The 27,270-nt window shown below is 44.2% G+C and overlaps 1 protein-coding gene across 2 annotated transcripts; it reads left to right on the top strand.

Annotated features, from left to right (window-relative positions):
- The first annotated feature begins 11,712 nt into the window (after positions 1 to 11,712).
- MAPK1IP1L (mitogen-activated protein kinase 1 interacting protein 1 like) lies at positions 11,713 to 22,329 on the top strand. 2 transcript variants are annotated; one of them, XM_085315103.1, is made up of 4 exons: positions 11,713 to 11,797; positions 18,447 to 18,474; positions 19,016 to 19,726; positions 20,202 to 22,329. In XM_085315103.1, exons 2-4 carry the CDS (start codon positions 18,451 to 18,453, stop codon positions 20,211 to 20,213), a joined length of 747 nt encoding a protein of 248 aa, XP_085171229.1. In that variant the 5' UTR covers positions 11,713 to 11,797; positions 18,447 to 18,450; the 3' UTR covers positions 20,214 to 22,329. The 2 variants fall into 2 exon arrangements, with proteins under 2 accessions (XP_085171229.1, XP_085171228.1); XM_085315102.1 differs by having other exon boundaries at positions 11,713 to 11,812.
- The last annotated feature ends 4,941 nt before the right edge of the window (positions 22,330 to 27,270 follow it).

Below are 27,270 nucleotides of genomic sequence, written 5' to 3'. Positions count from 1 at the left end.
TTCCTTCCCTTCAAATGCTCTGACGCATGAGCAGTGTTTCCCTTCTGCTGGATATTCCCTCCTGATGGGATCTTCTACCAGCATAGGTAAGAAGAGCTCGGTACAAATTACCTGAGTGGGTGGCAGATTCCTGGCTAGACAAAAGATTACCCAAGGAATAAAAGGATCCTTTCTTTTACATGAGCCACTGGGGTGCGCTTAATGCTTTGATATTGTTCTTCATTTTAGAGTAAAAGCAGGAAATAGATAATCTCTTGCTACATCTGATGTGCTCCTTTATTTTGATTCCAGGCAGACAGGAATTTTCATKGGGAAGGGAAAGAGAAGGATGGAGAAGACCTAAAGGGAAGCAAGGGGAAGGCAGGGAGACCGAGGAACCTGAGTCACCTGTTTCCATGCCAGTAGCTGTGCCCCTGCTCTTTGGTGTACTGCCCTTCCTCCCACAAGCTGTATTCTGACTTTCTTCGACTCCTACACACTGTAACCAAATAACACTCTAGAAAGCACATTTTGGAACCCCATTTATCGGTGTTTGGCCATGCTAGGGTATAAATTATTCTGGACAAATTCATGTAACCCTTTATGATCCAAAAAAAAGCAGAATATGAGAATGGCCATACCAGACTGGGCCAAATGTCCATCTAGCCAAGTACCTTGCCTACAACAGTGGCCACAAGTAAATGCTTAAGGAAGAGTAAGCTCARATAGTGGCCAACCCAGTTCAGCAATATATACTTCTCTGGTTTTCTAAATCAAAATAAACATTATTAATAATGATAACTTTATAAAGCTTTTTTGAATGTCATGCTAAATGGCTGTATGTTGATGTTTGTACAGGCTAAATATGATAGCATTTCTCAGTTTCTAATAAAAGGGAGATCAACTGCACACAATTGACTTTGCAAATCAGTGAATGAATAAGAAAGATTAGACCACCAAGAAAGATTAGACAATTAATTTGCCCATCGCCACTTATTATTACTTGTTGAAGAAAATACATTTTAGCAGGCATGTAAAACATATTTTATCTAAAMGAGGAGTAATTTCCAGCAGTATCAGACACAACTACAATGTTGGCTGAAAGGGAAAGGAAAGAGTTCATTCATTTTTACTGCACTTCGRCATAATGGTTTTGGAGCCTGATCCTGGAATCCTTACTACCTATTTGTTCTTTGAAATGATTTGTGTGATTAGGAGCTATTCATATGTTCAAATAGCATTGTGCTTGTTTTCTTAACTCCTTTCACTAAACCTGAGCTTCAATCGTGGAACTAGGGGAAGGCCTCCTGTTTAGGGAGTTGGTTCTTTCTGCTATTTTGGCAGCACATTTTGTTGTTTTTTCAGAATGTGTTTAGCTAAAGTAGTGCTGAGGAAGGGAGTGTGACATGTTCCTGAATGAGACTGGTTTTCTCAGGTCGGCAGCCGGCCTGGACTCTGCGGCTCTGGGCTGAAATATTACCGAGGAAATGTTATTCATTTGTTATTTGTATTGCAACAGTAGCTCAATGCTGCTGTCTCATTGTTTGAGACACTCAAAACTAAAACAAGGAGATGCTTCTTGTCCCAAAGAATTTCAAGTCTAAGCATAAAATGGGAAACAATATGTTAATATAATGAAGAGAGGAAGGAGATTTTGCAGTACTGGTATCAACCAAGTCTGGGGCAGCAATCATGGGATGTGGAGTCAAAGGATGGGAATTTCCCGGAGGAGGAGAAAGAGATCCTGCCAAGCTGAGCAAAGGCAACACGGGACCTGGGAAAGCAGGCAACTCCAGCAACAAGCAGAGTTTGCTGGAGGCAGTTTTTATGTGCCCATTCTACTAAACTGCCTCCGGCACAGCCCTGGAGAGCACAAAATAACAAGGCAATTATGTTCTTGCATTCCTGTGATATTGTTATAGTCAAGCCCTGAATGTTTTGCAATGTACTTTATCACAATAGTCATTTCCTTTCCTTTCTAAAATTATTGCATATTAGGAATATTTCTGCTAATTAATTAGGCTGTTGTCACCCCTTAGCATGAAAAAAAGCTTACCCTGGGAATTCTACATTTGTCTTTTCAGACAATATTACAAACGCTTACAGGGAGGAGTAACTCTCACGCTAGGCAGAGAGACCTGTGCTAGTGTATAATGCTCACAGAAACAGCACATAGCTATAAGACTCCGGTCTAGCAGTGAAAACAGCAGTCTAGCTGTGACGAGGACTCTGGATTCAAATCTGTGCTGAGCTTTTGCGATTAGAGGGATACACTTGCTTTCTCTGAACTTTCAAACCAGCCTGCTGGACCACTAGGCAACTATGAAAGCCTGGCTTTGCTATACCATGACTGGACACCTCCCGCAGAATTTTAACATCTTTGGAGAAGTAGATCAATACAATGGTGAAGATTAATGTAGAGAACACCAAGGCATATGAATTAAGTGGTATAGACTGCTCATAAGGTGAGGAGCATATTTAGTGGTTCAGATGTTTGACTTTCAAGAAGAAAATCCAGTGCTGGATTAACAACTTTTTGCTATCCCACTTTGCCCTCAGCTCCTGTTTCAGTGGGAATATACAGCATAATTTATAAGACAAACTTGTCATTCAGACTCAACTGGGCTGATACCTTCTCATCTCAAACCTAATATAAAAAGCCCTGAAACAAATGAGGAAACTTTGGATCAGGCTTACATCAAACCTTCCATTATCTCTCTTATAACTTATCACTGAAATGTCTGTAATTTTCCCCAGGGAGACTTTCTAGTATTCAAAAAGCTACTACTCTGCATAATTTCTTCCTATTTTCAGAAAAGAGAACTCTGAACATTATACTAATTGCCGCWAGAGTCCAAAGAATAGATATTTTCATGGAAGTTTCTTAATTTATTATCATTGCTAGGCATGTGACTAGGAAAAAAACTAAGGTTAAAATGTTCAGATGTTTGTGTGTTTTCTTTTTTTAATGACTCTTACTTGAAATGATTAATTTACCTGAAATGGTTAATTGTACCACTTTAAAGGAGCTCAGACCGACATTAAAAATATTTAAGTCTGCCTTATTTATTTATAGGAATCATTCATACTTTGGTGACTATTGACTTGGCAAATGCATTTGACCTGAAATATCACTGAAGAAGTGTATTTGTGGTATGTTTGTTAGTTAAGAATTCTTTCCCAGGCTAATCTGTTTTCCGGCTGTACTCTTCCAGCAGGCTGATGGAAAAATAAGACCCAAAGAAGGAAGTGGATTCTTAATACTGGTCATGAAAACTGCTTTATTCTCGTGGCATTAGCAACTAAAAGACACCAATTCAACAAAGCACTTAAACTATTTGCTGAATCAGGGCCTGAAAGCTGAAGAGGAGGAAGAATGACATGGGTGTTATTCCCACAGATTTTCTCAAAATGCTAAGTGAATATTAACTGATACGACAAGATTTTATCTTATTGCAGTCGCAGAAGATGAGATTTCTGGTTCTTTGATGAGGTTTTAGGTAGTTCCAAACTGACAATGCAGCTGCAGCCATCAAGTTCCTGCCTTAAACAGGGTAGGAAAAGATAAGATTCAAAACCTTAGTCCTTTTTCTACACCGCCTTTTTTCTCCTAACTCCATCATGTGCATTTTTCCTGGTAAATCTCTTATCCCTTTCTCTCTAGTCCATTGCACTATGACCACAAAGGAGTCACAGGGAAATGATGAAAAAATGACTGATGGAGATTTAACAATCCATGCACATTCTTCCTTCTCCGAGCTGCTCATATGACCATAGAAATAATTAGCAAGGTTCCTTTAGCATGATACCTTCAAATAGGACTGGTCTTGCCTTCTAGGGGTTTCTAGCTATTGAAGATGATAGAGATGTAATGTCGCGTCCAGGAAAACCACAGATTGCCAATTGCTAGTGGCTAGGAGACTTTGCAGGGAGAGGAACAATCTATATTTCTGTTCTTCTCAAGTAGTTGATGCTGCCCGAAGTCAGATGGGACACTAGGATCTGTCCTACTATGACTATTCTAGGCTTTTCCACCAGGAATGTGTGTTTGTGTGTGTRTGTATGCACACGTGCATGTATCTATATTCATTAGAGAATCAAAGTTGTAGGAAAAGTTGACTCTAACCTTAGTGCTAGGCCAAAGCTTTTAAAAATCAGTTACTCCTTACCTCTCCCTCCTCCTTCTCAAAAAAAGCTTTATTTATAATTGCAAGACTGGAATAAAATAAAATGAGGGAGGACTTTTATTTTCCTTTTGTTTTTTGAGCATTTTTWAAAAAAAAAGAAAATTTCAAGCTTGTTGTGGTAGCAGTGAGCACTTGAAAATATGGTCTCTCAGAGAATTAAGAGCCATAATTTCATAGAATCATAGAATCAGTAAGGTTGGAAGGGACCTCTGGAGATCATCTAGTCCAACCTCCCCGCTCAGCAGGATCACCTAGAGCATGTTAGAGAGGGTTGCATCCAGGCGGGCCTTGAAGATCTCCAGAGAAGGAGACTCCACAACCTCTCTGGGCAGCCTGTGCCAGYGCTCCRTCACTCTCACAGTGAAGAAATTCCCTCCCACGGTCAGGCGGAACTTCCTGTGCTTCAGTTTGTGCCCATTGCCTCTTGTCCTGTCACATGGGACAACTGAAAAGAGTTTGGCCCCGTCCCCTTGACACTCTCCCTTCAGGTACTTATACACATTGATAAGATCCCCCCTCAGTCTGCTCTTCCCCAGGCTGAASAGGCCCAGCTCTCACAGCTGTTCCTCACAGGGCAGGTGCTCCAGACCTCTGACCACCTTCATAGCCCTACGCTGGACTCTCTCCAGTAGCTCCACATCTCTCTTCTACTGGGGAGCCCACAACTGGACACAGTACTCGAGATGAGGCCTCCCCAGGGCTGAGGAGAGGGGCAGGATCAACCCCCTCGACCTGCTGGCAACACTCTTCCTAATGCACCCCAGGAGACCATTGGCYTTCYTGGCCACRAGGGCACATTGCTGGCTCATGGTCAATCTGTCATCCACCAGCACTCCCAGGTCCTTCTCTGCAGAGCTGCTCTCCACAAGGTCAGTCCCCAGCTTGTACTGGTGCCTAGGGTTATTTCTCCCTAGGTGCAGGACTCTGCACTTGCCCTTGTTGAACCTCAGGAGGTTCCTCTCCGCCCAGCTCTCCAGCCTGTCCAGGTCTCTCTGAATGGCAGCACAGCCCTCWGGTGTGTCAGCCACTCCTCCCAGCTTGGTGTCATCAGCAAACTTGCTGAGGAGGCACTCTRCCCCCTCATCCAGGTCATTGATGAAAAAGTTGAACAGGATGGGACYCAGTACTGAGCCCTGGGGAACTCCGCTAGCCACAGGCCTCCAACTAGACTCCACGCCACTGATGCCAACCCTCTGATCTCTGCCTTTCAGCCAGTTCTCAATCCACCTCACTGTCCCCTCACCTAACCCACACTTCCTGACCTTATGTAGGAGGATGTTATGGAAGACAGTGTCAAAAGCCTTGCTGAAGTCAAGGTACACAACGTCCACTGCTCTCCCCTCTTCTACCCAGCCAGTCACTCCATCAGATGAGGCTATCAGATTGGTTAAGCAGGATTTCCCCTTGGTGCATCCATGCTGGCTACTCCTGATCACCTCCTTTTCCCCCATATGTCTCGAGACCACATCCAGAATGAGCTGTTCCATCACCTTACCAGGGATGGAGGTGAGGCTGACCGGTCTATAGTTGCCTGGGTCCTCCTTCTTGCCCTTCTTGAAGACRGGAGTGATATTGGCCTTTTTCTAGTCCTCAGGCACCTCTCCAGTTCTCCATGACTTTTCAAAGATGATGGAGAGTGGCCTGGCAACAACATCCACCAGCTCTCTCAGTACCCATGGGTGCATTCCATCTGGGCCCATGGATTTGTGGATGTCTAGCCTGCCCAGAAGGTCTCTAATCCTTTCCTCCTCAACCAAAGGAAAGTCTTCCCTTCTCCAGACTCTCTCCATCACATCCAGGCTCTGGGATTCATGGGGGCTGCCCTTAGCAGTGAGGACTGAAGCAAAGAAGGCATTCAGCAATTCTGCCTTCTCTGTATCCCTTGTCACCAGGGCCCCTGCCCCATTCAGTAGCGGGCCCACATTTTCCCTAGTCCTCCTCTTGCTGCTGATGTATTTGAAGAAGCTCTTCCTGTTGTCCTTGACATCCCTTGCAAGAYTCAATTCCAGCTGGGCCTTAGCCTTCCTTGCAGCATCTCTACATACTCTGACTACATTCCTATAATTCTCCCAAGTAGCCTGTCCCGTTTTCCACATTCTGTGTATTTTCTTCTTCCATCTGAATTTGGCCAAGAGCTCCTTGCTCACCCAGGCAGGTCTCCTGCCCCTTATGCTGCATTTCTTACTCATAGGGATGCACCACTCCTGAGCTTGGAGGAAGTGATGCCTGAATACTAGCCAGCTCTCCTGGACTCCCCTTCCTTCTAGGCCTTAATCCATGAGATTCCACCAGTTAGGTCTCTGAAGAGCCCAAAGTCCRCTCTCATGAAGCCCAGGGTTGCAATCCTGCTTGTTGCCTTACTTCTTTCTTGCAGGATCCTGAACTCCACCATCTCATGGTCACTGCAGCCAAGGCTACCTCCAACCTTCACATCTCTAACCAGTCCATCTCTGTTGGTAAGGTCAAGATCCAGCAGGACACCCTTCCTCGTAGGCTCCTCCACCATTTGTGAGACGAAGTTATCATCAATGCATTGCAGGAGCCTCCTGGACTGCTTGTGCCTTGCTGTGTAGTCCTTGCTCTGTAGTCCTTCCAGCAGATGTCAGGGTGGTTGAAGTCCCCCATGAGAATCAGGGCCTGTGATCGTGAGGCTACCTCCAGCTGTCTATAAAAGGCCTCATCAACCTTCTCTTCCTGGTCAGGTGGCCTGTAGTAGACACCCACAACAGTGTCCCCCATGTTAGCCTGCCCTTTGATCTTTACCCATAACCTCTCAACTGCCTCCTCCTCCTCCACCCCTAGGCAGAGCTCGATGCATTCCAGTTGCTCTCTCACATAGAGCAACTCCACCACCTTGCCTTCCTGGCCTGTCTCTCCTAAAAAGCACACAGCCATCCGTGGCAGCATTCCAGTCATGTGAGCTATCCCACCATGTCTCCGTGACTGCAATGAGATCATGGCCCTGCGATCGCACACAGATCTCCAGCTCCTCCTGTTTGATCCCCATGCTGTGTGCATTGGTGTACAGGCATTTCAAAGAGGTGGTCATGCCTGCAGGTTYCCCAGGAAGGGTGTATGGGGGTCCCCCACACCATGTCACAAACGCACATCCCCAGCTGCATGCACCTGTTGGAGGCCCCCCAACCCAACTTGTGTTTTGTTGTCTACCCTGTCTCTATGACACCCCCCCTCCCTCCTCCTACCTAGTTTAAAGCCTTCTTTACTAGGCTGGCCAACCTGTTTGCAAGGGCAAATGTGCTCCACTTGGTGAGGTGAATCCCATCTCTTCCCACCAGTTGTTGATCTTCAAAACATGTTCCATGGTCATAGAATCAAAAACCCTGTTGCCAACACCAGCGGCGTAGCCCRTTGTTGATTTGGAAAATCTTCCTACTCCTCCTCCCATGCCTCCCCCTAATCGGCAGGACCGATGAGAAGACCACCTGGGCTCCCAGACCCTTGACCACCATGCCCAAGGCCTTGAAGTCTTCTTTGATTGTCTCTAGTTTGTTCTCTGTATTGTTAGCACCCACATGAAAGAGCAGCAGAAGGTAGTAGTCCGATGAGCGGACAAGCCTTAGTAATTTTGTATTATCATCTGACAGTAGGAGCTGTGGCTGTAAGCCAAACAGCAAATATCACAAAACTAATTGAGAGACTGTGAGGACTCCAACACTAGCCCAGGAACCAAAGTCTGCGATTGTCTGGACAGGCGGAGGAAGAGGGAAGAGAAGAGTAGAAGGAGGATTGATAAAAGTTCAGATCCCTAAGGAAGGCAGAAGAACTGCAGGTCTCTCTTCGGGACTTTGGGAGAAGGTGGGCACTTCTTTGGGAGGACACACACTTAGGAGCAAAGATGCCTAAAGTCCCCTGGCTACCAGTGCCATATTACATCATCCCAGTTGTATTACATCATCCCAAGAACCGACGACTACCAGTGCTGTACGGTGTTGTGTGCAGGAGAATGAAGTGACAAGAGCTAGAGGCAACTCAAAGGGATGAAGTAGGGTGTTTATATAAGAGTGAAAATCCTTTGCTAAATTTCTTTTCTAGTCTTGCTTTGATTTCTTGTACTTTTTTAAAAATTCCTTTTTGGAAATGGAAGATGGCAAGAACAGGTCCAGAGAGGTTTCATTGGTGTCACACAGGGAGGAATTTTCTAATACTTATTTGGAAACAACAAAAGAATTTTTGTTGTAGGAAACAACAAAAATTGAAAAAAAAGCTATCGTTACTGCTTACAAATATAATCACTAGCTCAAAAATCTGAAAACAAACTCATGCAGTAGCTTGACACATAAACAAGGCTCTACATATCCACCACTGTTGAAAAAAAAATCACTCCTTGTCAGAGAAAAACCTGTGTTAGTATCCAAGTGACTGCCAAACTATCTTTAATAACAGTTCACCTGTTCATAATTGCACAACAAGCAGATAGCAAAGCTTCCTTAACAGATAAATCTAGTGTATCTCATCTTCTCAATAGYGTGCACTTGCGATCCCAATGCACTTCGAACCAGTTTTATGATTTTATCTTCATGGAAACAAGCCTCTGCCTTTACAAACAGCACTTACTAACTAGAGACAGCGTCATCTTCAAAGTGATTTATTTTATGAGGGTTTTGAAATAAATTACCAGTCGGTGATTGGCCATAGGGAAAAAGCATATAAAAGCTTACCACATGCATTGAACATACCATCTGGTATCCTTTAAAATCTAGCTTCAGGGTGGCTCAGCTAATTCTTCAGAGTGCATGATGTTCACAGTGCACAGTGAAGCATGAATATAAAAATGAAGTGGAGTAACCCAGTAAGAAACCACATTGTAACTTTAGCTTAATATCTGACATCTTACTGGTCTAGCCCACCATCAAAGGCTGACGTTTCCTTAATTAAAACTGATTTTGCATTTCATAACTTGAATTTTGTTAAATATTTTAAAACTATTTTTTCTTTTTTCTGGGTTAATTCCTATTCCTTTATAAAAGGGATGCCTCTGCTATGTTTTGGATTTCTTCATTCTGACCAGCTGATACAAAAGCAGGAGATACAAAAAACATACTGTTATTGTTTCCCTGCATATCTTGTTTGTGGTATGCACAGCCTTCTGCGTATGACAAAGTTTCCGGACTCTCATCTCACATCTCAAGATCTCTATTATTATCCCTGAAAAGCACTAAACCTGACTTGTTGGGAAGTCAGGAACTGAAATAAAATTATATATAATTGAAAATCCAATAGGAAAAATACGAACTATATTGCTCCTGTATTCCCAGCAAACATGAAGGCATATCCTGCAACAATGTATTCATGTATGGTCATGATAGTGCTCAAAATAAGTAATTCAAAGCTTTCTTTAAGTATTGGCTATTGGTCTTTTCCTCCCAGATTCAGAAAGGCTAAAGCAGRTAATTATAGCCAATTTTGCCATTAAAAGACAGGAGAAATGTCAACAAACTGCAGGGAACTCAGAGGAGGGCCACTGACATGAGCACATGACAGACAAAAAGAGGTTTAGGAGTTTGTTTTTCTAGCTAGGGGAAGAGAAGGGGAGAATGGATCTAATTGCTGTTTCCAGCTACTAGAGGGTGTTATAAAGCAGCAGGACACAGCAAAAGCACAGGCAGCAACAGTCACCAGTTGCAGCAGGGAAGTCTGACTAGATAGAAGGAATAAATGCTTCAGAGCGATAGTATTGAAGTACTGGGCTGCTCGTCCAGAGATGTTGTGCAATCTCCATCTTTGGATATACTCAAAATTCAACCGGACAAGGTTCAAAGATAGCCCTCTTCTGAACAGTTGATTGGACCAGAGGTCCTCTCCAACCCAAATATTTACATGACTCTAAAGAAAAACAAAAGTTGCATATACTTACAATATCTTGCAGTGCGGACTTGTGATAAACAACCGCCTTGTTTATTATTGCATGTAACTGCCTTTCTGAATAATTTAAAGAACACCATCGCAGGTCCTGTAACGGAGGCATGGAAAGTAATGCCCCTTACTAACTGGGAGCCACGTGGATTCCATGCGGTTTCCATTGGCTTCCTTGAGAGCTGCACATCAGCTCTAAATTTGTGATTTCAACTCTTTTTTTTTCCATTACACATTAAGAATGAACAAGAAGCGTTTGCCAACAGCGTGTGGCCAGGGCCAGGTGAAAGGACCCCCAAGTGCTGCGGCTCGCATCAACTGGATCAACTGCGTGTGAGCGATGTGGAGTTTCATTTGTGGCTCTTTTTCACAATCTTTGGCGTACACGTGCATGCAGAGAAAGAGGCACATTTGCAAGCAGAAAGCTGTGTACACCAACGAATGTTCGCACAGAAGTGCACAACCTTTTCCATTTCGGCAGAAAAGGGGGACATGCTTATTACACATCAGACGGTCTTAACAGCAAGGATGGCTGGCAAGGTTGTTGATTAAAAGCACTGCTGACGTCCCCGCTTGATAGGTGAGGACAGGCATTGCAACCCACCTTAGCCACGTGTGCGCTCGTTAATTAAAACTTCTAACGACTGGACTGTGCAGGAAGCAGCAGCTCTGGGGGTGCCTGCTGCCACCACGGTTCGACGGCAGCTGGGGGCCCCGCGGCAGCCGCCCAGCATGGGCATGAGATGGATTTCGCTGTGATTTGCTTATTTTTCCGAGCGAGGCCAAGCTGGCAGTGATGTTTCTACAAGGACCAACAGCGACTGCTRTGCTGGCCGGGCGCTTGGCGAGGCGATTGCAAAAGAGCTGTGAAGTCAGTCCAATTTTTCCACAGGATTTAATCATACTCTGRGTGGGTTAACCGGGTTCTTACACCATCACGGGACTGGCTCCGAAGCAAAATTTTTAGGCAGTATGATTTACGCAGCGTATCACAGTATATTATCTAGTCGTCGTTACCACACGGTCAAAGKGTGGCAGAGAGGAATGGGCGGGAGGGAGAGGTGGCATCTTTTATCAGGAAGCCAGGAAAACCTGCCAAGTTTTCAGGTGCGCAAACGGTCCTTCGAGAGCCAGCGCTGGACGCTACAACCGGACGTTCTGGGTAGGCTCCGCCACCTAACTCTGAACAACGTTAGACGCTGACTGCGAGCTCGCAGGAGGGGGAAATCAGGGCGCGGGCAGGTCAGAGTCCCTCGGCTCTGCCTGGAAGCCCCCTGGCGGGAGGCAGGAGTCCGTTTCGTGAGCTTTTTCTCCCCGATTCCCGCTATTCTGAGGCAGAGCCGGGATGTSGGGSGGAGGCCGCMGCGGCGGCCGTTGGGGCGGCGGCCGTTGGGGCGGGGCGGGGCCGCTCCCCTCAGCGCTAACGGTTCCCGTTCGCTAGGGGTCGCCGCGGGGCGGCGGGAAGGCGCCACGTGACCGCGGCGCCTCGCCGAGGCGGGGAGGGGGGGGGCGGAGGGGGCGCCGTCACGTGACCCGCAGCGATGTGGGCGGGGAGGGGGCGGTGACGCCCCGGGGGGGGTGGGGCTAAAGGCAGGCGTGACCTTCCGGTAAGGGGGAGGGGGAAGGAGGAGGAGGACGGGTGCGGGTTGGGCAGCGGGGTGCGTGACGCAGTTCCGCTTCCGCCTGGGCGTCGGGGTGGCGGTGCTGCTGCCGGGCCGGCTGCTSCGGGCCTGCGTCCCCGCCGCGCTCCTCCCTCGGTCCGTCCCTCGCAGGTAGCGGCGGCGCCTCCCGCCGGGCCCCGGGCCCTGCCCGGCGGCGCGGGGAGGGGGCGGCCGGGGGGAAAGGGCTTCGCGGCAGCGGCTCTCCTTTCTCGCGGGGTGCCGTGGCTCCTGGCGGCCGCCGGGGCTTTGCGGTTGTGCGGGGCTGGGAGAACAGATGCGCCTGAAGCGGTTTCTGGTTCACTCTGTGTAATGGTGGTGTTGATGTGTCGTCACTGGGTGAAATATGGTGCTAATTCTTGTTTCTGCTATCTATAAACGACTATCTGAACCTGTGTGCATGATGTAAATGACTGTTTACCTCCAAGGTCCTTCCTTGCTGGAGAAAATCTTGGGCAAGTCTGTTTCCATCATTCATGGCACTCTTATTTTATGAAATGCAGTATATGTAAGCTTTTAAGGTAGCTGACTTGCTGATAAAGGTAACRATGTGCTGTACTGAAGAACATCTTGTGTGATGAGAGAACTATTTAACTGACAGGTTTCACCTGTGAGACAGAACTCATTGTTTCTAGTAGATCCCCAGATTGATGCTGTTTTCCACGATGCTATTCAACCTTATTGTCAGTGAATGTGAGAACAAAGGTTGCTGCAGCTTAAAAAGAAAAAAAGCTATAAGGCTACAATTCCAAGAACTGTGGATGATGCCAAGATGTGTGGTAAATACCAGGCCAATCCTAGAAAGCCTTAAGTTCGATCAAACAAAGTGCCAAATCAAGATGGAAAGGTGCAGCCTGGAAAACTGTTATTTTGGAAAAGAAGCTCTGTAAAGAAGCAGAAAGGTGCCTGTTCTTGTTTGTCATTGTTGAGACTAGGGCCAGAATCTGGCATGCAATTTTGATGCTGTTATGCCTTTAAAAGGCACGGTTGGAGAGGATGTGGAATAGTTGCCCTCAGGGTCAGTCTGCCTGGTTTGTCAAAAAAAAAAAAATCCCAAACAATACAAAAACAACTGAAGCTTTAATTGCTTAGTATATAACTTTTTTGTTGGAGGACAATATAGCTATTCTTTAAACAGCTCTTACAGCTAGTTCAGGAAGGCTTCTGAAGATAACTGGAAGCTAAAGCTAGAAATTAGAAGTAAGGCACACTTTTAAAAATGCRGATAACATGCAAAGGGTCTCTGGCTTCAAAGGAAGTTTAGATGCAATTATATGGAGGATAGGTCTTAATTATTGTGGGCTGCTATTGTGAGCTATGTGTTTCTTTACAAGACTTGTAGTGTGGGAGTGGTGTGGACAGGAGTAATCTTTGCTGGTAGAAACTCACTGGTCTCCACTGGTTTTTGTACCACAGCTGGTGGACAAGCAGGCAACCTCGGAAGTGATACACATTTCACAGTTTYGGGTCACTACATCACAGACAGATGGCCCATCTGAAGTGATTAGTTCCAATGTTGGTGGGGAGGTAGCTGTGAAACTGAGTGGCTTGTCATACGTGGAAAACTGAAACAGATTATAATTCCTTCTGACTTTAAATTTTGCAGCTCTTAACCATTCAAGACCTCTGCTTTGAGGAGTTATTTTTCTTGTGGTTGATAATCTGTAGCGAATGGACTGACACGAATCACTTTGTGTTGTCATTCTTAATTAAGTTTGTTGTGAAAATAATCTGAAAACTCAATCCTACTCCTACCCTCCTTTGAATCAAAGAAGGCATGTGAAGGGGCAAAAAGATCATCATGTCTAAAATAGCTACTAATAATCTAATGATTGCTTTTTATTTCCCATTTGTGTATCAGTCATGTTTGTTCTCCAGATGAATGACTATGCAGGTCGGACTAAATGATCATGTAGTGCACAGGTGTATAAACCTGGCTTCCAAGAAGGCATTAAAGATGGGGAAGGACAGCTGAAACATGTTGGTGCTTAATGACTGAGGATAGAAGCTGCAGGAATTTGCATATTTTGGAAAACATTTAGAAGCTGTCAAAGACTTGGTCTCTTTTCCATTTTATCAGTATAGCTATGCTGGTAGTTATATTTATGTGGGCAGAAATCTTGTTGTAGATGAGGTTATGCTGGTATGGAATTAGTCATATTACAGTGACAAAAGAACGTTTTTTTCTGATAGAGGCATGCCACCCAGTGGAAATGCAGCTTGTATCAGCAGAGCTGTTGCATTTAGAAAGCATTTTTTTGTTTGAAAGATGATCTTGCAGACAGGAACTAAATCTGGGACATCAAGTGTTCAAAAAATGTCATGCAATTCAAAAAACTGTGAAAGCAATTGATACTTAGTTTTGGGTATTGGGAGAGGGGAGGAGTTTTCGTTCATTCTAGCAACTGTGGTTGCTAGAGTTTGATGATGGATAAAAGCCAGGGAGGGTATGAGCATGGGAAAAAATGTTACTACATTCATCAGTTTTCATTGGGTTGGACATGATCAGAAAAGAACTCACAGCTTAAAGCATTGAACTGTTTAATTTTGGAAATGGAAGGATTTAGCCTGCTGCATGTAGCACCACGCTTCCAGAAACAGGATTTTCACAGACCTCTCTAGAAATCACCGTGTATTTCACTGTGAATGGCAACTCCATGAATGCTGGTGGTAGGCTGGGAGATTCTCAGTTCTGTCTAGCAGGGCTTCTCAGCCTTTCTGCAGTGTGGATCCCAACAGGCTTGCCTGTCTTAGCTACCTGTTATTAGTTAATTCTCAGGAGTAGTTCCCAGGTATCCAGGAGTCCATGGACTCTTGTCTGAAGATTGTGCTATATATTGGTTCTGGGTAGGTGCAGGAGAAGTCTGTGGATTAGCCCTCTCATCACTCTTCAGGATAATGCAYGAGAGATCTTGCTCCTAGGTGTTTTCTTCAAAAACATTGGCCGTCTCTCTTTCTCTCACTTCAGCTTGACTTCTCTGGCCATATGTGTYCTCAGAGGTGGCTAAAATGGTGGCCCTGAACAGCTGATCCAGACCTGGCAGGCGTGGTGCTTCTGGAAAGCAGAGGATGTTTCCAGGGGCGGCGGCCTTCAGAAAACAAAGGAAATCTTATCTTGCAGCAAAGTGGATAGAAGCAGGACTTCAGTTTTAATGCTGTCAGTTCTGTAATCTTTCAATTCCCTGCTGAAAACTTCTGCGCCCTTCTTCTACTCACCCCTCTTCACCACTGCCACCTCTAATCTCCAGGAAAGAATAATTTGAAATAGAACTTGGATGTAGCAATATAGGGTGGCAAAAGTCAGTTACGTGAACTGGCTTTTCTCTGCACACATTAGTGCTTTTATGATGCTCTCCAAGAAGAGTATACAGGAAAATGAAAATCCATTTATATTTACTTAGCCTTCTCTTAAAAAAAAATAAATTAAAAAAATCAACACACCATTGACTGCATTGTCCTGTGGATTTTTTTTTTTTTTTGAGCCTTTGCATGACTGGGGGGCTTTAGAGTTGTTTGGAGATCTTTGATAGTATCCCCAGTGAGTCTGTGAACRTGTAAATGCCTGGACAATTTTCTTGTGTGCAACGTTTTTACAGGGTTTTGGTTGAAATTCTGTATATCAGTGCTTAGCAACTTGAATGGCATATGGATTTTACATTTAAATACAAATTCTTCTGGTGCCTTAATGTGTCTAACAGTACATTAAATTTTCTTATGAAGGTGGCAGTACGTAGGTTAAATGTATGGTAAAAAATGTCCTCGAAGTAGGCCATCCTGTCTGCAAGAGGATCCTTGACATGCTTGGCGTTGACTCAGTTATGCCAAATGTTGCTTTAGTCTGCTTGCCAAATTAAAAAGGAACTAAACCTCATTACAGGCTATGCTTAGCTACACTTTTTTCCCAATATTGTCATACAACGGAATTGTTGCCATAATTTTCATGGCAAAGAAATATTTTGAACTTATCTMTTGACAAATATCTGTCGATATTTTGTAAGCAGGCCTGTTTGAACTGTGTTATCCACCACTTTGAGCTGGATTTACTGCTCTGTCACTTCTGTGATAGATCATGGGATTTTTTCTGAGCTCTCCTTTAGGTTTGTCTCCTTTTTTTTTTCTCTTCCTTGCAGCATATGTTTTAACTTCTATGGGCTTTTTTCAGTCTCCTCTAGGCCTGTTTTTTCAGTTGGTCTTACCTGTGCCTTCTTTTCATCTCCATCTGCATAAAGAAAGAGTGATTCTATTTGCYTGTTTTGGTTTTGCTTTTTGCTAACCATTTTTTTGCATGTGAATAAATCTATGTGCATATTTATGTAAATTTTTTTCTAATTGTCTCTCTGTATTAATGATTCCTACATTTTGTGGTTTATATCAAATAGCTTCTGTGTTTGTATAAGTGAATTGAACTACARTGCCACTAAAAAGCACAGACTTAACTGTTCATTTCAGAAACTAATGAACTGTTTTCACATAAGTGATCGTCTGTTGAAGAGAAATTTGGGCTTTTTTTTTCCCCTGGTAGATGTCTCCTGCGGAGCTCTTAGTGATAGAAGCACTGGTTGCTTTCTCAACTCCAAACAAATGACCATTGATCTGAACCGAAGCACAAAGACTCAGATATCTGTGCTTATTTGAAGGAACTACTGCTGTTACAAGCTGATGAGGGAGCTTTAACAAACCTTTGATTTCGTGCATTGAGCTCTGTCATAGCAGTAATTTTGTTTGACCTTTGGGAGTAGATAGGTATTTCTTAAAAGGTTCATTGAAGTTAAGTACAGTTTTGGAAATTCARTGGATTTCCAAAGGGATCAGGGCTATTCAGTATGGTCATAAATAACTGCGTAAGTGAGATAGATGTGCAATGTCTTGCTGATAAGAAGCCACTCAGGAAAGTACRGATTAGGTAATAAAATATCAGATATAATTCAGTGTAGATAAATGTGATGTAATTCAGAGTAGATACATGCAAAGTGATACATATAATTTCATATATAAAATGATAGGCTGACCCTTATACTAAGGAATGAAATATTTCCACAAAAGTCAGTTCAGCAGCGATCAAAAAGCAGATCAAACATTAAGAAGTATTAGAAAGGAAATAGAGGAGAAACCAGAACATAATTATGAAACTGTATAAATCCGTAGTTCTCTCACATCTTGAATTTTCTGTGTAGCTCTTTCATTGTCCTTTCATCTTGAAAGATTTAGTAGAGTTGGAGAAGTCACAAAGAGAAGCGATGAGAATAGTGTCTGCACAAGGGGCAATGAAGTAAGCTAATCTCAGCCTGACGAAGATGCAACTTTAAAGATAATATGGTAAAAATCTACTGAATAATGAGTGGCTTAGGCAGATGGAAAAGAGTAGGCTGACTGTCTTCCTCAAATGTAAGAACAAAGGAGCATCCAATGAAACTAGTAAGATCTTGATTTAGAGCAAAAAAAAGGAGCTGCTGTTTTGGTGTAGCAAGTAACAGCCCTGTGGAGTTCCTCCTCAAAGGATATGAGTGCAAGAGGAAAACAAGACATGTTTGTGGGAAGGAAATTGATTGAGAGTTATTATATACCCAGAAGCCGCCTGCGGCTTAGGAAGTTGCTGAACTTAGTGTAGCTTGAATATTAGGGCAAGCGAATATTAGGTGTCATGTTCTTGTTTTTCCCAGTTGGTTGAAAGTAGTCTTCCCYCTCCTTAAACTATTGAGAAGGGTGGTTTTTCTTGGGTTCAGCTGGGCCGTAGTGTTTGTGTTCTTGACTTACATTTTACATTTCTTTCTCCTCTTATGTTCATAGTAATCTCCTGCTGCCTCCCCTAAAAAATTTTSTGACTGCACGGGGGCATCTGCAGTTATTTCACTATCTCTTGGTCATCCTTTTGAGAGTTCTTCATCTTTGGTCAGTATTCGTTGTCAGTCTGCTCCTTAGTGACTCTGTAACTTCAGGTTAGTGATACCACTCTTTTATGTGGCTGATACAGACTGGCAAGGCCAATCAATTTTCATCCTGCCGAAGCTTTGGAAGGGTCCAAGTAGCATGGATGTGGTACTTGTCTTCATGAAAAGATAGCACCTGGCTCTTTAGTCCCTATTTTGAACATTTAAGTGTTGAGTGATTAGAAATAAAGTGCTCATTAATAAGATCTTGGCTATGTCTGCACTCAGAGTTCAGGTCAGCTAGCTGAAGTCAGTGCAAGTAAARGTGTGTAAGAGTATCTGCCATCTTCAATGTGTGTTTAAATCCCTTGGAGARTGGAGCTTCAGCAAGCCATGGCGCTCTTTCTTCTGAAAGAGCATCTGCATGGGGGTTTAACCATGTTTTATCTTAGGTGTATTAGCTTCACCTGCAAGCAGACTGCCTTAACTTTCCTGAGCGCCAGTTTGGGGAAGACGTTGAATTCTTTAGAGGTATCACTGTCAGTGTAGGCTACCTACTTGGTAGGAGTAATTGGGGAAAAAAAAATTTTTTTTTTTGGTCTTTGCTTTGTGACCCATTTACATTGTTCATTGGTCCTGTTCAAGGTGAGACAGGCAAAGGCTGAATTTTGCCTTTTTGTGAGACCTGTATCAAAAGGAAGGTATTCAAGTAGTCCGTATCTGTATGGGCCTGAATCATTAAAACAGTCGTTGCTGAGAGGTGCCACCAGTTAGACATTTGTTATGGTTTGAATGAAACAAATGTAGAATTTGTCTTAGGAGTGCTTGTGTGAAATAAATTATTTTCAGTGAATTTCACTTTATTTTACCTTATTTTTCAGCAAAATGTCTGGAACTGATGATTTCTCGGTGAGTATAATTTTTCTTTCCTGAAGATCAGCTAGTTGTGTTATTTCATTCTAAAAGTTGATACACTTTTTCAAGAAGCAGAGCTTAAAGCTGAGAGGTTATTCTCTTGCTGGTGGGGTTGTGATATTTTGTTTTGGGGTAGATGTAACAATCTGTAGGCTGTGTATATGAAGCTGCTAGGAGCCCTGTGGGTTCTTTTCTGCTATAATATTAACAGAGCATAGGAGTTGTATTTTAATAGTATCAAAATAGCTATAACGGAAACTTATAAGTCTTTTCTTTTTGGATTTGTACTGAAATTTCTTACAGCTATGTGGTAGGTCACCTCTTGTCTTTGGCTTGGTAACTGTAGCACATCAGAGTCTCTTCTATTCTAATGATAGAAGCTGCACAAAAATGAGTGTAATCATCTTTCTGTGCGGTAATGATTAGGGTTTTTTCCTCTCATCTCAGTAATGGTAACATATATGCAATGGATGAATATGTGCAGCTGGTGAGTCCGGTAGGCAGCTTACTTTCTCACTGATACTTTGTCTTCTAGTTGGCAGATGCTTTACCTGATCAGTCACCTGCTAAAACCTCTAAAGTGAGCAGTACAAAACCTGGTCAACAGCCTGGTCAGCCACCACAGGGTTGGCCAGCTTCGAATCCTTGGAACAACCCGAGCGCTCCTACTGGGCCATCTGGATTGCCGCCAAACACCTCTGCTTCCAGTGTGCCGTTTGGACCTCCACCCACAGGAATGTATCCTTCAATGCCCCCTGGACCGCCTGCTCCATTTCCTCCTCCTCCTACTGGACCCTCTTGCCCTCCTCCTGGTGGTCCATATCCACCCCCAACTGTGCCAGGTCCTGTCCCACCAGGGCAATATCCTCCACCAAATATGCCCTTTCCAGAGCTTCCAAGACCTTATGGTGGTCCAACAGAGCCAGCTGCACCTCCTGCTCCTGTTGGGCCATGGGGATCCATGCCCTCTGGAGCATGGGGACCAACAATGGGAGGGCAGTATCCTGCACCTAGCATGCCATATCCACCCCCAGGGCCATATTCCACTCCTACCCAGACTCCAGGGGCTGCACCAACAGTACCATGGGGTACAGTCCCACCTGGAACATGGGGACCTTCACCACCAGGTCCATTTCCTCCACCCACAGGATCATATCCAGCTCCAGGACTATATCCTACGCCCCCTAATCCTTTTCAAGTGCCATCTGGTCCTGCTGGTGCTCCATCAATGCCTGGTGGTCCCCATGTGAGTATTTAATTTGTCTCAAGTTTTTCTAAAATGTTAGCATTTGAATGTGGAAAATCAGTAGCATAAAACCTAYTGAAGCAGGTAAGGACTTCAGCATATCTGTCTTATTTGTGTAGTCAGTGGTATGATAGGAAACTTTCTACTTAAATGCTTAGGTATACCAGAATGATCAAGTGTGAGTGTGTCCAAGCATCACACGATAGCAGCCTCCCACTAGTTTGAAAGCCACTTCTGAAAGGCAAAAAAAAAAAAAAAAAAGAGGAGAGAGAGGTGGGAAGGAAATTCTCGTAATTTCTGAAATAGAAAATAGAAAGTATTCTCATCTCTGCGATATGAGAGGGTTCCTTTCTAGGGCATAGGAAGGGAATAACACATTGTAAAGATGAATTAGCTTTAATTAGGGGTGTTTATAATTGTGAATTAACTGCTTTGCGTAAACATGATATTGACTGTGAATTATTGTCTCTTGCAGCCTTACCGTTGAATACATTCTGGGCAACAAAGTACTGTAGCTTTCCACCTTCATCCACTACTTAGAGATTTTTACAATTTTTGTTTCAGTAATGTTTGGGGCTATGAAGAACACTTGCCTCTTGTATGTGCATTTGAGGTATGAAGGAGCAATTTGTATAAATTTATCTTGCTCATATGCTGGCATAATTGTTTGATTTAATAAAGTGAATTATGAGGAGCAGAAAAGCAGCTCAAACCTGTGGTTCTTACTTTGGCAAGTATTCTACTTGGAAAATGGGAATTGCCAAGTAAGGATTATTTAAAACAAACAAAAAATCAGGCTCAAGAACATACAAATTGTTAATTCTTAAATTTCCATGAATGCTTTAAGTTTTGTTGCCAGACTTGTGCTGGTCGCTGAATGGATGGATAGTCATATTTTGTCTATTTTCAGGTTATTCTAAAATGTCAGTAAAAAGTGTATTTCGAGATTCTTGTCAAGAAATGTAATTTTCTGAACATGCTACAGTAATTCAAACTAAAGAGACGGAGTATATGAACTTGAAGGTTTTCTCAGCATTTTGTATATACTCAAAACAATTGCTCAGTCTGGGACTACAGCAGAGAAGATGCGCGTTGAAATACTTGGTCTGACTTGTCTGCACACTGTTCGCATTCACAAACAGGCATTTATGTGCAAATAAAATACCTGGATGTGCAGTTAACTTTGAATCAACAAATGTGAGTTTTATGCATGCAAATGAGGACATAATTTTGCGAGTTCTCATTCTGTGGTGGTTGGAAGTTTGGCTTGGTCTATGTAAAGAGAAACTGATTCCCACTTAAGTAAGGTACTTCCCTATTTCTCACCTGGATTCTAGTCATTGCAAATTTGACTTTGCTGCTGGGTTGTGTAAACTCTGCAGACTTTCAGAGTCCCTGGAAACTGAACTTGAGCTCAAAAGAGCTTTAAAAAAAGAAGAAGAAAAGTCTGTTAGTTCCCTTCCCCGCAGTGTTTGGTATTTGCATTTAGCTCTGTTGGCTACAGAGATCCTTTGTATTGTCGTTATTGCCACGGTTGAGAACGAGCCAGTCTCGTTGGGTCTCCGCTGGATACGGTAGTGTGGAGAAGTCCTCTGTTCTCAGCTAGGTGTCTGCGTACCTCACTGAGTAAGTCCAATTTGGGAGTAACTGAATGTGTAGAAGCCTGTGCACTGCTGTGTAGCTGTCCCTCTTCTGAAGGGGCACTGCAGTAAGTTTTCATATTCTTGCCATATCTGTGCAAAGAGCATGTCAGGGGTTTATTGCAATGCTAGTTTAGCATTACCGAGACATATACCTATGTGTCAGTGAGGAGCTCTGGAATTTTTTGTGGTACTTCATAGCTAGACTTTGGCCATGGAAAGCTTATTTTATCCTCAGCTGAGGATATCCTAACAGTCTCTGTAGGTAGAAATAGAAAGAAATTTCACTTAACATGGTAGCTCATTAAGGAGTCTTTGTATCATGGAACTGTGAAAGCAAGTTAATTCTCTTCCCATACCTTATCATGGCTTCCTGCGTGCACRTAACAGACTTAGAACAAGTGGGGTGACCTGGTGATGATGCTTGTCTTAGCCTTTATGGCAAAATCCTGCAACGTTTTGCAGCAGAAAGCAGTTCAGCTTAGCTGTGGCTGTTTTAATCTATTGTAGTGAAAACTAATAGCAAAGGTACTCTTTTTGTATTAGGAAGACAATAGCAGAGCTGAACAAAAAATACTTAACATCTCAGCTTAAATTCTAGCATCTGTGCCCCTAGAAATGAGAACCTGAAAAAACGTGTAGAAGTCTTCATTAACCTTAAACAAGCTCCCCTCCTCCCAAACAACAGACTCGGCTTAGATCTTGGCAAGACCGATAAAARTAAACGTGATAGACCGCTGACCACGTCTGCTCAAGTGCTTTGTGATACCTGCAGCCTTAGTTGATAAATCAGTGTAATGGAAAAACATTTATTTCAAATGAATGGATCATGCAGTAGCCGCACTCGGGTTTGAAATTGCACTGGTRATCGTCTTTGCAGGGAATGGGAAGAGGTAGAAAAGGATAGAGTGAACATGGCAAATAATGAATTTTGGAAAGGGGATTTGTTAAAAAAAAAAATAAGTAACTAGACTTCTAGGTTCTTCCTGAAATAGGCAGGATTTATTACTGGAACAGTTAGGCTAAAATTCAGTATATATGGGATGTTTTTTCAATGTATATTTGTATTTCTTGAGGTCATGAAAACTGTTTCATAACCCCTTTGTTTTTGTGAGCAAAGTTCTTTGCATAGCAGTGAAAAGGTTATACCTGTTAATCTATTGTGTAAAAACTCAAGTTGTCACTATATACCGTGTAGTAACTTTATCACATGTTATGTCAAGTGTGAGCAACTTCTGGCCTGAAGCTTTTGCAATGGAATTTGTACATTTCTATGCATCATTTGAGTTAAACTGCTGAGAAGTTTGTTTTGACTTGTGCTTTGAGATTGACATACCGCATTTGTTTACAATATGAAATACAAGCAATCACATCTTTAAAGTATAGATTATCACCTGCTGCTGTATTTTCTTTAGATGAAACAAAATATTGCTGTATGATAGTGAGAAGCTATAAATACAGGATTTGATATTTTTTTGAAAATGCTGTCACTTTTGTATAAGATTAGACATTAAACGTATTTTCAAGACTTGTGTTTACTGTTTTTCAATTACTGCTTTTGACATGCTTGTGTAGACTTTTGCCTTGAATGAATAGTAAAAGTAGGACATCTTTGATTTGCAAAGACTGAATATAAAACCAGAAATATTTGACYGCTGTGAGTGTTTTTCCTGTTCCTTTTGTGACTTTTGCAGCCTCCGCATAAGGTGTATTAAGTGTGGATGYGACCATTGCTATACTGTAGCATGTTAGCCTCAGATACTACCTGTTCACACACTGCCTTGTTTGCAAAGGAAAGTAAGATCTGCTCTTGCTTGTATTAGAGGAGGAATGGGGCTTATTTTTAAAGGGGAAGAGGAGGGTTTTCTTTTTGTTTTGTTCCGCTGGGCTCTGGACAATTCCTATGGTAGACTGATCCATGATGATATGGTAAGTGACCTGCAAATCAATATTTTTATGTGGTTATCCCAATTAAAACTTTGAGGGGAAAGGGTGGATAATAGTTTATGAGAAACTGGGTTTGGCAGTGGTCTGAAGTATGAGCAGCACTAATCTGTGTGTTTACATTCTGTGTATATTGTGGCTTGCAGAAGGGTACGCGTTGAGCTGGCCAGCGCTGCTCACCGCTCTTCACACCTTCACCCCCTCAGGAAAGTAAAAATTGCAGTAGTGACCAATGTAATTGGGAAATGGAACAATCTTTATCAGATTTAAGGCCTAGAACTGTTTCGTGCMCATGGTCTAAGAAAGTTTGTTTTCTAAGGTCTCTTAATAGAAAAATTATAATGCATGATCAGTACTTTGTTAAACAGTGCTTAGCTGTGGGGTTGTCCACTCCTCTAGGCTACTTGAATGAATGATCACTTGTCCTAACAGCACAGGCAACGTTCTTCCTCTTGCAGAGGTGAAGACTTGCATGCGTTGACCCAAGGATGTTCATTGTTTGCAACCCTGCAGACCTAAATAACTTCAGCTGATCTTGCTCTTTGGGAATCTCTGACAGGTTATATTTATCTACATAATTCTTAAGGAATTACTTAGTTTTTGGGGGGAGAAGGGGAAATCCAGAGGGCTTGCGGAGGGACACGTAGCTTTGTGCTACTTGATGTAATGACGTAGGTATGTTCTGGTCGACTCCTGTGAAGTCGGAAGCCTACGTTCCCTGCAGGCAAACCAAGACCCTTCTCTGCACAGGCAGAAGAGCCTTTACAGCAGAGCCTCGTGGCTCTCCAAAGGCCACCGTATTGATGGCAGGGTTGTCTGTAGCCTCCGCGTAGCAGGAGGTCACAGGCAAACGAGGGCAAAACTGTTCCTTTTTCATAGTAGTAGCTTTCCTATTTCAGAAATGAAGCACAAAATGCCAGTCATTAGAATACGATTCATAGTATCTATAGATGTCACATAGCCTTCTTGTTTTTTTAACCCAGGCAAGTAATAGTTTAGTATGTTAAGTGTGATTTGACAAATCGAGGAACTTTTCTTTCAAATTTTAATGAACACTTTAATCAATTAGTGCATCCTGCGAGGTTAACCGTCGCAGTAATAGACGAGCGTGGTTAATGCTTAGCCCGAAGACATCTGGAGGAAGAGTACGAGCGGGCTCGGACGCTGAACGGCCCTCCCGCGGGCGCGTATGGATGCTGGCGAGGCCGAGAGCAGAGCGGGACGTTAGAAGCAGGTGCTTCGTCTTGGACGGCCGGGCTAGTTGTGTGACGCACGCTGTAACGGAAGCACCAAGACTTCATGTGCCGTTGTGCAGTGGCTTGTAARTTGTATCTAGATTAAGCGGAAAGGGATCGTCTGTAATAGTACAAGGCCAGTTGTGTAGTGTTACTTTATAAAAGGCTAATTTCTAGTTAAATGAGCGATTTAAAGGGTAAAACAGAAATACCTGAATTTGTCTCCTTTCTAATATGCTCATGGATTTAATTTCAGGTAGTAATTCTGTTGTCTTTGCAGGCTCTTACCTGCTCTCGCAAGTGCATCGTTCTGTAGTAGAGATTAGGGGATTTTCTTTCATTTTGTTTTCTAAACCTAATCCTTAAATTCTTGCATTGAGCTGTGCTGCTGGCCCCTGAATTTGTTTCTCGTATTGGAAATGCTGGCTCGAGCCRTGTATCCCTCTGTCTCTCTCCCAGTTATTTTTAAGCCAGATAAATTATCCGATACAATTCAGTGTAGATGGACGAGGCACTGAGCAGGGCAGAGCAAGTGGCTGCTGCTGAGAGAAACGTGAATTGGACCGTGAGGGACCATGGGTTAGGAGACTACTCTTGGGCAGGTCCTGGTTGAGAGAAGAAGCTCATGCAGAAAATGTTCCCCAGAGGAAACTACTTCTCCAGTGACTACCGAGGGGTGCCAGGGAAGATAAGCCACACAAGCTATTCGGAAATTCAGGCTGGGACTAAGGAGAAACTCTTTCAGTGTGAGGACAGCCAAGCACTGGAGCATGTCATGCAGCCTCCATCCTCAGAGGCTTTCCAGGCCAGCCTGGACCCTGAGCAGTGCCTTGAGCAGGAGGTTGGACTAGAGACCTCTTGAGCTCACTTCCCACCTCAGTTATTCTGCGTTTCTAAGAAGTTTGGTGTCCTACGTTCTATTAAAAAACAAACATGGAGTTCAGTCTTCCTTAAAACTAAGCCAGAAGGTGACAAACCACCACAAACTTCATATATGACTTCTTGGGCTTACTCTGGCTAATTAATGCAGTGGTTTTTTTTGTGGTAGGTTTGTGGCTTCTGTTGGAGTTGTTAGGCGCACRGCATGTGCTAACGGGGTGCTCTAGCAGGAGCCTCCACTTTATTAAGCTGCTAACAGATCATGAAAAGCAAAACTGTATTATTGTGTCTCTTCCCAAGAATGGGCTTAATTTGCATTATGTGCAAAGCTTATATAAAGCTTTGAATAATAGAAATTGTTCAGCATGTCAAGTGGCGGGGTTGAGTTGTGGGCTTTCTGATAGGTAATTTATCTGAATTTTCTTCGGCTATAGGGTGATATGCTCCAGTACAGAGAAGGTGGCAGTATATCCTATTTTAAGTTTGCTTAGAAGTTGGAAGAATTAATGCTTTCATGTTTGGATTTCAAACCTGACACGCTCCACCTTCTACTGTGTGGAAAGCCGAGCACCGTCGCGTGAGAGATCTAGCATAACTTGGAGCRTGGCCACTACTGGATGGGCAGGTCCATCGTCGTAGCTGCCTACGTGATCCTCTCCCATGCGAGGTCCTCTTGGTGTCTCGGGGTGCACATTTGCTCAAAAGAGAGCAAAATCTGCTCTCCGGTTTAGGACTGACCAGAGCGCTGGTTTTGGCGATGCTGAGCCACTGCTGCCCGGCCGGCCCTCCTGCCTCGGCTCCTCTTGCCAAACCCTTCCCCGTAGCGAAGCCTGCAGCCAGGTTTTGTTGTTTTGATGCTAAGGTTGCACACTTGATAAAAGAGGGGAAAACGTGCGTTTTACCGCCCCGCAGCGTGGCCTGGCRGCGGTCGGGGAACGAGCCCGGCCGCTCTCCCGCAGCGGGCGCCGGGTGTYGCGGCAGAGCCGGGACCGCGCTGTGGCTCTGCGTCGCTGATTCTGCGTTTAGTTCGATTTCTGCCTCGTGAAGACAAACAGGCCGTGCATGAAACTTGGCTCGGGTGCAGGGTTTCACGCGAGGTTACTTCTCTGCTCCACGGACAGCTCTGTATTTACAGCGGGAAAGGAGCAGAGTTTACCAGCCCGGCAGCAGCTCTTACAACGCTCTTCCTATTCCTGAGCTAAGGTAAAATCCACCAATTGCCGTGATRAAGCTCTTGTACGCTCGGCTCTTTGGACCCGTTGGCTTTCCGCGACCTTCCCACCTTCCTCCCGAGCCGGCCCGCTCCGCACGCGCCGCCCAACGGGGCCTTCGCCGCTGCCGGCACGACGAGGGCCGTCGGCCCCTCTTCGTAGCCGAGGGGCCCGCGGGAGGCGGGAAGCCCTCCGCAGCGCGGGGGCCTGCGGCGGGAGGAAGAGGAGGCGGCGGCTGAAGTCGGCCGCTCCTGGGCGCACGCGTGAGTCAGGCTGGAAGAAGCTGGCGGGGAAATGGCCGTGGCTCGGCCCGGGGCCGCGAGGGCCTGGGGGCCCCGCGTCTTGTTCTGCTCCAGACCCTCCCCGCTCCCTTTGCCTCCCACACCGGCTCTGCTACCCCAGGCGCCRGGAGGGGAGACTTCGGGTGCCCCAAACCGCGAGCTCTGTGCAGCCGGGTTTTGTTTTAGGGGGAAAAAAAGCTGATAAACGCTTGGGGGAGGGGGGAGAAAAAAAAAACAAACGATCAAACGTACCCAGGCGGGTGAGAAAGGTGTTTGTATATATTTGCGCGTGTGTATATAGAGCGCTCCCCAACCGGGGTGCCTTTTCCCGGAGGCGGGGCCGGGGCGGGGCCG

This window comes from Rhea americana, unplaced genomic scaffold, assembly GCF_003343005.1.
Source record: "Rhea americana isolate MKP2758 unplaced genomic scaffold, rheAme1 scaffold_42, whole genome shotgun sequence".
In the NCBI taxonomy this organism is placed as follows: Eukaryota; Metazoa; Chordata; class Aves; order Rheiformes; family Rheidae; genus Rhea; species Rhea americana.
This window is presented reverse-complemented; position numbering and strand designations above follow the sequence as displayed.

What these genes read in the sequence shown, in the direction of transcription:
- MAPK1IP1L (XM_085315103.1), top strand. Translation starts at nt 18,451, where the DNA reads ATGTCTGGAACTGATGATTTCTCG. An exon ending in CTGGAACTGATGATTTCTCG is followed by an intron (nt 18,475 to 19,015) that starts GTGAGTATAATT and finishes TTTGTCTTCTAG; the next exon opens with TTGGCAGATGCTTTACCTGA.